Source organism: Maylandia zebra, linkage group LG23, assembly GCF_041146795.1.
Source record: "Maylandia zebra isolate NMK-2024a linkage group LG23, Mzebra_GT3a, whole genome shotgun sequence".
In the NCBI taxonomy this organism is placed as follows: Eukaryota; Metazoa; Chordata; class Actinopteri; order Cichliformes; family Cichlidae; genus Maylandia; species Maylandia zebra.
In genome coordinates this window covers 17,739,599-17,751,746 of record NC_135188.1, presented here as the reverse complement: position 1 = coordinate 17,751,746, position 12,148 = coordinate 17,739,599, and the positions used below count along the sequence as shown (strand labels likewise).

The 12,148-nt window shown below is 38.4% G+C and overlaps 1 protein-coding gene across 1 annotated transcript; it reads right to left on the bottom strand.

The window, feature by feature from the left end:
* Positions 1-5,272: 5,272 nt before the first annotated feature.
* rfc4 (replication factor C (activator 1) 4) lies at positions 5,273-11,916 on the bottom strand. The gene is made up of 10 exons (XM_076880401.1): positions 11,690-11,916; positions 10,608-10,686; positions 10,058-10,137; positions 9,796-9,915; positions 9,225-9,368; positions 9,016-9,136; positions 6,128-6,253; positions 5,944-6,024; positions 5,740-5,853; positions 5,273-5,623 (listed from the first exon to the last, which is right to left on the bottom strand). The coding sequence occupies exons 1-10, from the start codon at positions 11,803-11,805 to the stop codon at positions 5,531-5,533; spliced, it is 1,074 nt and encodes a 357-aa protein (XP_076736516.1). The 5' UTR covers positions 11,806-11,916; the 3' UTR covers positions 5,273-5,530.
* Positions 11,917-12,148: the final 232 nt, after the last annotated feature.

The following is a 12,148-nucleotide window of genomic DNA, read 5'->3' as shown; positions in this document are numbered from 1 at the left end:
CTCCTCCTGCAAGAAGTAAGATTAAAAGGGGCACTTGAACTTAACAGAAAAGAGACAATTAAAGAAGAAAGTAAACATATTATGATTTCTGACACAGCAGGGAAGAGTTAGTTTGGTAGACCTTGATTCAGGAATTGAGGTGCTCTGAATCCAAACTCTGAGAGGAAACAGACTGAGCTGCCGCCATGCCAAAAGTCATTTGGAAAAAGAAAAGATACGTAATCCAGGCCTGGGAATCCAGTTATGATTACTACCTTAATGCATTTAAGATAACCAGGTGTTTACATGAGTTGCAGTAATCACAGTATTGCTTGCTGTGGCTGTAATCATATTATTAAAGTGCACAGTGTCTGACTGAGACTGATAAGCCTGGAATCGCAAGAGGCTGGAGAACAAACTTCAGATTCATGAACACATTATGACACATGGCTCTAGTAGCATACTGCTGAGGCCAGCACTTACACAATGAAGGGAATACACGGATTAGCTAGATGCAGTGGGTTGATATATTGTTCTTTAATGCAAATGCAACCTGGTCCTGTCTGATATGATAGACGCAGGTTGGGTGGACTGCAGTCACATGTGATTTAATATCATTTAAGGCCTTACAACAATATTATTATATAGTCCTGTAATGGACTGATGAATGTCAGCACGGATAGACTCGAGATCATGTACTGGATAAGTGAGGGGGCGGAGCAAATCAAGAGGCCCTTCTGATAAAGTTAATTTTAAATAGATTATATATGCCATCACAAAAGTTATCATTATTAAGTGTTATGTAAGGAAAAGCACAAAACAAACTGTAAAATGTTACATTAAAATTGTTACAAGTAAAATATTTAAGGTCAAAGTCCTCACAGCAGGAAATGGTCCCAATAGGAGTATGCTCTGTACACTTTACTGTACACATCCCTACAAGTACTCCGCTGTATTGAGATCGACTGTGACTGTGCAGGCCATTTGAGTACAGTGGACTCATTTGCAGGTTCAAGAAACCAGTTAGAGATGACTGGAGCTTTTGTGACATCATCCTGAAAGCATCCATTGTACTGTAAGATTGCTACACTGTGGTCATTAAGGGATAGATACAGTAGCAGCAATGCTCAGATAGGCTGTGGTATTTAAACCATGCTCAGCTTGTATTAAGGAACCCAAAGCGTGTCATTAAAATATCCCCCACACCACCAGCCTCAACTCATAATGCAACGCAGGATGGAGCCATGCTTTCATTTCCTTACATTGAATTCTGACTCCATCATCAGAATGTTACAACAGATATCAAGACTCATCAGATCAGACAATGTTTATCAATTTTCTACTGTTCAACTTTGGTGAGGCCATCTAAATTTAGCCTGAGTTTCTTGTTCTTACCTGACAGCAGTGATACCTGGCTCTACATGCTGTGTTCATAGATGCTCTTCGACATACCTCAGTTATAATGAATAGTTATTTGAGTTACTTTGCCTTCTTATGAAGTTAAAGCAGTATGACCTCTGACCTCTGGGATCAACATGCTCACTGGATATTTTCTCTTTTTCACACCAATCTTTGTAAAGCCTAGAGATCATCGTGTAAGAAAAGCCTACTGGATTAGAACCACTTAAAAACATAAGAGCTAGATAAAAGTAATTTCTAAAAACACGGTAAAAAAAACCAGCATGATAAAGGAAAACTTGTTTTCCTCTTTTATTACACAAGAAAGAGACACTTGAACAAAATAGAAACAACACTGTTAAAGAAAAAAAGAAATACAGTTTTGAGTTTTTCAGAGTCAGATCAACCTGTCTGAATACCATCTGGCACCAACAATCATGTTCAAAGTCATTTAAATAATTTTCCCCCCATTCTAGTGCTCACTTTGAACTTCAGGGACTCTGCCTAAATGCATTGAATTACTGCCATGTGCAGGTGTACTTATTAAAGTGGCTGGGGAGTCTTACTATAGAGAAAACATCAACTTTCTGTCTAGCTCTTCTTCTTCTGTCATGAAAATATTTACTTAAAGCAGCCACTGGGTGGCGCATTTTACTAATATTTAAAACATAAAATTAACCAAGCAGTAACATAACAGAAATTATAGAAACAATTTTGAAACATTTTTTTGAAATTAATTTGGCTTGTTTTATAACTATTCTGGCAGTGGGAATAAACTTCTACTCTGGATAAATGAATAACTGAATGAAGGTATATGGAACTATGTAGCAAAGGAAAAAAAAAACTCTCAATATGTCTTATATTTTAGATTCCTATAAGTAGCCACCCTTTGCTTTGTTGACAGTGCTGCAAACCCTTGGCCTTCTCTCAATGAGCTTCATGATGTAGTCACCTGAAATAGTTTTCACTTCACAGCTGTGCCTTGTCAGGGTTCATTTGTGGAATTTCTTGCCTTCGTAATGGGATTGGGACCATCAGTTGTGTTGTGCAGAAGTCGGGTTGGTACACAGCTGACAGCCCTGTTTGACAACCGTTAGAATCCATATGATGGCAAGAACCAATCAGCTAAGTAAAGGGAAGTGACAGTCCATCATTACTTTAAGAATTGAAGGTCAGTCAGCCTGGAAAATTAAAAATTTTGAATGTGTCCTCCAGTGCAGTCACAAAAACCATCAAGAGCTACAACAAAACTGGCTCACATGAGGCCCGCCCAAGGAAAGTAAGACCAAGAGTCATAAATTCATCTGAGTCACCAGCCTTAGAAATCACAAGTTAACAGCACCTCAGATAAAAACCACACAGAGTTCCAGTAGCAGACACATCTCTACAGAAGAACAGAAGAACTTTGTTTGGACCAAGAAACACAAGGGATGTACATTAGACCAGTGGACATCTGTGCTTTGGTCTGATGAGTAACCCGTGAAGCATGGAGGAGGTGTGATGGTGTGAGGGTGCTTTGCTGGTGACATTGTTGGGGATTTATTCAAAATTGAAGGCACACTGAACCAGCATGGCTACCACAACATTCTGCAGCAACATGCCATCCCATCTGGTTTGTGTTCAGTTGGACCATCATTTATTTTTTAACAAGACAATGACCCTAAACACACCTCCACACTTTTGAGTAGTAGTCTGTGTGTGTTGTGTGTTTTGGAGCCTTCACTGTGGCCATAAGGTGACATTACATGAGCTAGTTTAAATTTATATAGTGATCACTTGTTGACAGATATTTCAGGATAATAACTGAAGATAAGGTTTGGTGTACCGTATCTCCTTATCTTATCTATATTTTAAAAATCACAATCTGGTAAAATATTAGTGGTGCGGGGGTCACACTTGAATCTAACATCAATAAAGTTAAGATATAGTAGAAAAAGATTTATGAGTTGTATCTTTTGATTTGTGCACCCTCTTAAACCTAAGTGAACCTGCATTTACGGCTCTATTTACAGAAGGAGACACATTGACACCACAACCAGAAAGATTTCCATTTTAGCGCGCCATAGCCACACCTCATAATAAACCAGCCCTGCCCTCTGTGGTGTTACGTGCTCCCTTTGTTGCTGAGCAAGCTCCCAACAAGGATGTAAGATGTAAAAAAAAAAAACACAAAAAAACAAAACAAGCATAGATGCAGCTCTGAAGGACTCTGGTGGCACCTTGTGGCTGGAAGTATGAACAGCACGTGCTGAAAACACGGAACATGAGATGGGATGGCACAATCTAAAAATCAAACAGTACAGCAGTGATGAGTTGATACTGTGGTTGCAGAGAAGGACTTCTCATTTTTCAGATTCTGGTACTGGGTGATTATAAACTTATCACCCAAAGTTAAACACCACACGCACCATTAGGTGGAAGGGTGGAGCTTTTCTGTGTTGATGTGGGATCATTAAGAAAGTGACTGATGACAGTGGACGGAGCTCACTGCTTTAAGACGGCTAAGCAATACAGCAAGAACTGTGCTATATGCACTTTTAGCATAGTGCCGAAATGGAAGTGGGCTTCACGCTTATAGGATGTGAAGCTGGATAAGGTAAAGAAAACAGGTGATTTGTGCTGACATTTCACGAAACTGCTGTGGTTAAAAGTAAACACGGTTTGCTAAACATCTACAGTCACTGTGCTTCTGCCAGCAGTGAAATCATCTGTAGATACCAGTGTGCCAGCTAATGTGTCTAAGCCAAACAATGTCTGACACATAACCTTGTGATGAACATTACATCATGTACATTAGTACTTTTGCCACCAGCTGATTTTTGTGTTGTTTGTTTTGTAAACTACAGCAAACTTGGTGAGCAAGATAAACCATACAGACACATTTAGTGTGTTTGGTGCTAACAAACAGGCTGAACTTACTGGCTGCTCCATACCACACACTAATCCTTACAGCACTGTGCAAAAGTCTTGAGCCATCAATTATTTCTTCATGTTTTGCTAGGGAAATGGGAAGGTGGAGCGATTTATTGAAACATCCGCAAATATATATGAAATCAAAGTAAATAAGGCAAAAACTGAACAATTTGTGCGTCCAGTTATTCTTCTACACAGACTGAACTCGTTTTTGTAATTTCTTCATGTGATTATCCCTAGGTCCAGATTAAAACACAGAGAACGGGCATTTGCTGTGGCTGCCCCCAAACTTTGGAATACATTGCTTTTGCATATCAGATCCTCCTCAACACTGGATACTAAGTCATCTAAAGACCCATTTTTATTCTCTGGCTTTTGATTCATCATGAGTTTGTTACTATTATACGTTATGATTTTATTCACTTTTTTAATGATTTTCTCTTCTAAAACACTATTCTGTTTTTTTTGTTTATTGACTTGCCCATTGTATTGTACAGTACTTTGGTCAACACCTGTTGTTTTAAGTGCTATATAAGTAAATTTGAACTTGAACTTCACAAAGTGTTCTCCAGGTATCCTCAAAGATATCCAAAGCTTTTCTTTGGATGGATGCCTTTTGTTTCATTCTCAGTCAAGATGATAACACACAACTTCAATAATGTTGAGATCCGGGCTCTAAGGAGGCCAATTTCATGACTGATGACGTTTTTACTGCACTGGCAGTGCGTTTGGGGTGATTATCATGCCCCCCCCCCCAAAAAAAGGAAAAAAAAAAAAAAAAGAAAGAAGACACTGGCAACAAAATAAAAGTCTGGCTCCTTTAAAGCAAAACTATGTTTAAATGAGAGGTGGATCAAACCTGCACTGTACTGTATTATTATGTGTCTTACAATTCAGTTAAGAAAGCACCAAGAGCACACGTCACAGTTTTGCTTGTTAACTCAACACTTTCCTTGAAGAATAAAAACAGTGAACCCCTGAAAACAAGAAAGAACTATTTATTATTTTCCAGAATTCAAAAAGTGTACAAAAGTATGGTGGATAAGTACCAACATGTCCTTTTTTCTTTTTTTTTTTTAATGAAGTGCTCTGACGTTGTTTATGAATGATCACTGTCGCCTGGTGTCCACGGTTAAGCATCCCAAACAACAATCAAATGCAGATAAATCTGAGTTAAGTGTCTCTGTAAAGCCTTTGGTCCCAATGGGAGCAGATGACCATGACGTTCATGGAAGGGGATTTAGTTGTGGGAAGCCTCCTGCATGATGACTGAACACAGACTCAACAGCTGCAGGTACTCGTCTGCACCATCTGACAGACACTTGCACACAACCTGAACCAGAGAAAAACAAACAGATCGAGTCATTAAAAAAAAGGATTTAACTTCTACATTTATTCCGACTTACTATTGTAGCTGCAAAAAAAACAGCACCGTATTATATGACTTACTGCCATCTTCTCTGTGATAGTCGACTTCTGCTTGTCACTCAGGTCCTGCTCTATGACACACTCATGAAGCTGTGTCAAGATCTGTGTGGCTGCGTAGCCTTCATCCACCATGTTCTGACAGAGAAGATGATTAAAGATTGATTGGCATACCTTTTATTTTGTGCTTAATATCTATTTTAGGCTATTAGATGTTAGAACACTTACCCTGACTGCTACCTCCAGTTTCTCAAATGTTCCTCTGAAGCAGATCTGGAGCAGGTTGTCAATCATCTTGTCAGGTACAACCTAACAGAGAGCAGAAGCAAGATCTCAGATGAGAAAGACATTCTAACTACAGTTAATAATCACTTCTTGCAGTCTACTGTGATACAAATGAAGTCCAGCTCACCCCTGCTATTTCAATAACAGCACAATCAGTGATTTCCTTGTCGACATTGAGGCGTGCAGCACTTTGCAAAAATGTGATGGCTTTCCGCAGGTCGCCTTCAGACACCCGCACCAAGGCTGCTATACTCTGGATTAGGAAAGACAGTTATCAGACTCCACCAGCTGTGCAAAGAAAGCAGTTGCAGTTCTGCTATACCTCCACTCACATGTTATGCAGCACATAAATGTCACTCAAATCAGACTTTTTCAACAGCGAATACATTTCTGACCATGGATGGATTACCACCTGGGAAAGGTGGGCACAGGACCAGGGACAGTGACAGTGGTGGAGGAACACCGCCAGTATTACCAGACCAAACACAGTAAAATGGAAATGGAAACTGGCTGTGCCCTCAGGCATCTGAATTACATTAGCCATTTTTTTAACATATCATACAGTTAAGAATATTCAACACTTCCTGCCTGTCACTGAGAACTCTTCTGCCTTGTGCTATTGTGCTTACGACGGGAGCAGGCCACACGTACTCTTCACAAATGTAGAGAAGTCTGCAGTCATGATAATCCATCTATTTATGTTACAATCAAAATTTTAGGCAGGAACATTCCCTGTATCTAAAATACTTTACAGGTAAGCAAAAATGTTTATACTTTACAAAAACCATCTCTTGACACACTTTGCGTTCTTTTTTTATTTGAAAATGCAGCACCAAAGGATGTTAATAATCATCTACTAATACAATTAAATCAAATGTATAGAAATGGATCATGTAGAATGACTGTAGTATGTGCTTCGACCAGTAGGTGGAGCCTCTTATTGCTTAATGAAATTGAGTGACAGTGCATTGAATTGTAAATTGACTGATGTACATATCACTTTTCTGCTCATGCTACTGAACACTGCAAACTTAAACCCCAGTTAGTTGTACAGGGGCTGATGTCTGCTACACCTAAAAAAGGCAACTGCAACAATCCCCTGTTTTAAACATTAAATATTTAAAAATAAACAGCTGTTTGCTCATATACATTTGTGGACAGGCTTAACAGCCGAGCAGTTAAACAAACAGGAAAATGGGAGTTGTCTTGTTTTTTGTTTTTTTTTTTGGCCTCTGCAATCAAATCACAAGAAAGCTGGCTGGACTCAACTGGGAGTCTGCACCAAGGACAAAAACAAGACAAATAAGGATTGATTTGAATGGTGAATCATGCAAAGTTACTTCAGTAATGTCCAAGAACAAAAATACAAGGCTGGAAGTGAGTTTAATACAGTGAGCACGACACAAATTACTTGGGTATTTAAAACCTTGACTTTCTGTTGAGTCTGTTATGGGGAGGATGTGTGCAGATTTATCTTAAAATACTGGTGGTGCCAGGGTCAGACTCAATCTAACATTAACAAAGTTAAAAGATACAGCTCATCGTTCTGAGTTGAGCTCCTTACTAAACCCTGATTTGTACTTCTGTGCAAAAAAAACGAAAACAAAAAAACATTCAATATGTATTTGTGGATGAGTAAAATAAATGTGTTGAAACTATACTTGTACTGGTCAACTATTTAATTATTTTTGACATTTTGTAGAAGGACTAAAATGTCACATATCCTCATAGCAGTCTCCAAAAAGACCTAAAAAGTGTGCAACTGATCATCTTTAAACCTGCAGATACGGTCACTGCTGAAGATTACAGCTTCATTAGTAATAAAAGGAAAGAGCAGACTTTCTTTTATTTGTTACATGAATCGTTTTCTTTTTGTGTGCTGCTTTTGTAAAGAAAAAAAAACATAAAACATTTAGCAGCACCCACTGGTAGGATTATTATGTCTGGTAATTTCTTTTACACTCTCCTTTTAAGTTAGCCTCTCAGTTAAAATCAAAGAGCACTTTCAAATAATTTTTACGAGGCATTTTTCCCCATGTATCGAGCAATTAAAAAATGAACCTACACTAGAAGTGCGTAAGACATCTTAGAAATTTCTCTCAGGTCTACATTACACTATCTGGTCTTTAAATCTGATGTCATTAGCCATGTCTGGGCCCAAACTCCGCTTAAGGTCACAGTCAAACGATCGCTGCGGCATCACTGAGGATTGAAAACTGTCTAAATTCTTTCATCTGTAATAAAATGATCAGTGTTGCTGCTTTACCAGGTGTAACAATTAAGTTTAACATCCAGGCATCCATGAAAACAGAATTTATGAAATTTAACACTGTTAGAAGTTAGCAGGAAGTTAGCTCGCTAGTTTCCACTTAAATATAATATACCATGTTCTGACAGAGATTTCTGAAAAAAATTAAGATGTACAGCTCTGCTATCACTTCCGACATAAATGAAGACAGAAAACTAAACAGCAGTGACGTTTATAGGGTTACTGAAGTTTGGCTAGCTGGTATATAATGATGTGCTACATGATCGCTAGCGACACAGTTATGTTAGCATAAACACAGATAGGCTGGAGGACGAACGCTAACTTTTTTCCACTCAATAAAAGTTAACGCGAGGGTTCCCGAAGGTTAGGGACAAATGCAACCGCATGGCAGGATGCTGTAAAAGGACCAAACTTCAGTCAGGAGAACGACTGATATAATCCATCCAAAATACCAGGTTAGTCATTAATATACTGCTGCATGGGCTCGGCTGTAGTTACATCGTAAGGTTTCAAAACCTGAAGCTTTAAAATGAATAGTGGTAATAAAAACAGAAAGGCTGACCACTGTGATCACTGACTGTTTTTAGGGGCTTGTTGAGATTAAATAGAACAAGATACAAAGCATTAAAACGTGTTAAAAACACAAAAGCCTTATTAAACGCTGAGTCGTTTGGGCCCAGAAGCAGGATTCATCACGTCATCACTTGAAGACCGGATAGCAGCACAATCATTTTCTTTCTTCCTACCTCTTTGGTGTACTTGAGGTTCTCCTTTTCACATATCTCTAGTAGGCGTTCTTCCTGGATCTGATTGGCTAGAGGTTTGAAGCGAAACTTGGAGCACCGAGAAGTCAGAGGCTCAATAATCCTAGAAAACACACAGACATACAAGCAGGATTACAATAACTGTGTTAACTGTGTGTTTAATTGATTCTGAGCAACAACCCACAGCAGACCTGCTTATATAGTTACAGATGAGACAAAACCGAGTTGTGCGAGACTCCTTCTCCATGGTCCGTCTGAGAGCAGCTTGAGCTGGCGCTGTCATGGAATCGGCCTCATCCAGTATGATGATCTTAAAAGGAGGACACGACTTCCCGCTGCAAATGTAGCAAAATAGTGAAAGTTTCAACATTAGTTTGGACTTTACTGACAGAGACTTTGGTACTTTATTTCAATAATTATTCCAAAAGCTGTTCTGTCTGTAAACTGAGTTATCATCAGAGCACTGCTGGCACCACTGAAATGTGCTTTATGACGCACAGTCACTTTACCTTTATAGCCAAAAATATTTGCATGTTTTAAAGGAAAACTGTACATACAGGAACTTATTCCTTCAATTTGTGATTGGCTCTACAATTAGAGGATGACGTCTGATGTATGCAGAGCTGAAAACAATCCCAGTTTGCCTTTTAATTCACATTTACCAATTTATAAATGTGAGTAACCTCGTACAAAAAAAAACCCAAAACAAAAAATAAGTCTAGCTGTTTTCTTATTATCACAAACTGTAAAATGCTGACTCACTCTGGGCGTGTCCCGGCAACAGTGAGCTGAGCAAAGTTTTTGACTTTATCTCTGACGACCTGGATGCCTCTTTCATCTGAGGCATTGAGCTCCAGCACCCTCTGCCTGTACAGTTCTGGACTGAAAACAGAGACATGAGTCAAATATGAGCAGGAACAGTGCAAAGAAAAAAGGAGAGAGATCAACAAAGGTTTAAAAACTATGATGAAGAAATGACTGATGTGAAATCTCTTATCAAATACCACACATACAGTTTACCCACCCATAAAGTTCTCTGGCAGCAGCTAAGATGGTAGAGGTCTTTCCTGTTCCAGGAGGGCCATAGAAGAGCAAGTTGGGAAGCTGCAATTTAAACACAGATCCAATGATACTGTGCCTTTATGGCCTTGCAGAATGTGCAAAATGAGCACAAGTACAACCCGAATACAAAAATATTGGAAATAACCATGTTTATACTGTATATCTGACAACACACTGCTACATTGTGACAAAGCAATCTGACACAAGTTCGAAAACATTCTTACAGTATACGTGGTACATGCACGAGAACAAAAACACACTCATCTCCTATCAGGTGATGGGAAGTCTGCTGACTAAAGTTGTCTGTCAGATAAGAGAAATGTTTACTGTCCACTTCCACCCAAAACAACCCTCCACATTATGATCTTGAAAGGCTCTGTTCTGAATCACAAGATTAAAGGGACCAAAAACCAGAGTGTATGGCATTTTCATTGTCATCAACAAACCAAATGCAGTAATGCAGCCAAGGCTATAACCCCCCCCCCCAAAAAAAACAACCAAATGTTACTTACATCTGCTCCTTCCAGAGACTTCTTCAACACTGCTACAACCTCCTCCTGAAAGGCCACCTCATCAACACACTTTGGCCTGCTGGAGTTCATTGAAGAAAGAGAAAAAAAAACAAAACTGGTTTGAGTACCTCACAAGCTTCAATATCAGCACAGGCTACAGATTATATATAGACTCCAGAGAACTGTGCAACAACAAAACAGAAGCACTTTTAACCGCATCACCGTGAAATATTTGTTCAATTTAAACATCTGAAAGTCAATAATATGACTCACTATCCATTACATTTCACATTGTCTTGCCTCTAAAATGACAAACATGACCTTATATCATAATTTAGGTGATAATTGTGTGTTAAACAAAAGTTTCACAAAAATATGACTTTAGATTATTTTATTGTCATTAGTCAACATATCGCAGAAGCACTGCTGAACGAAATTACAAAAAGAGAAGAACACAAAAAAAAAAAAAAAAAAAAAAAAAACCACAACGACCGAACCAAGTTAAAAATACTGTAGTGTAACTATCTATTACACAATAACTGATAGAATAAAATATATTAGGATGATAGTGCACTGCATAAGAATATTAAATAAATATATACATAATAAATAATACATTTGTGAAATAATGGCAGTCAGTTAAAAGGACCAGAAATTCTTGTAAAGATGGGGAAGGAAAAAAAAAAACAATGTACGTCCAACTGTTTTATTTGTAGCTCTGTGGTCACCCTCCAACGCACTTACATGCAAAATATGTGTTCCATGTTTGGGGGATTTAATAATCATTTTGAGTCAAGAAACAATCCTGAATTTCACTGTGACATCAAAAGATGATCAAAATGTAAAAATGAGACACATGACGCTATTATTCATTATGCATTTTACAGATTAAACATTTCTGTAAATCAACCCCAAGACTAAAAAAACAAAACAAAAAAATGTTGGATTTTTATGGCAATACTGAACAGTCCCCCGGTTAAAAGGCGGTTAAAAGTTTTGTCCTGAAGGATTCTTGAGATTCCTGTAACTCTGTATAGTTAATCAGATGTAGTGTACAGTACACCTTTGTGGGTCATACTTACTACTTTTCTACCCAAGGAACAGCCTTGGCTTTCTTCTCTGCACTGGGTCCAGCCACTGCCTTATCTTTCTGAGGCCTGGCTGCCTGACCCGTTGCTCCTTTCAAAAATGCTTGCATGACTCTTCTTTATTCTGTTAAAATGAACATACAAAATGCACACACTATAATTATTATATCATAATTATACAGAGGTAGGGTAGGTTGTAACAATATTTTGGAAACAAAGATAAAACAAATGTCCAGCACTGTGCTGTACCATGATATCCACATGTAGCTGCCTTGTTTAATCAAGCTATTCTCGTGAAAGCTGCAATATTCAAAGACATGTCACCTAACAAGTAAACCATAACATGCCAGAATAATTGAAATCCAAATTATCAAGCCAATTATGAGCTACATCATATATGCACCCCTTATTTCTAATCCTGTTCATTCAGGTAACTTTCAAGAAAATGAAAGC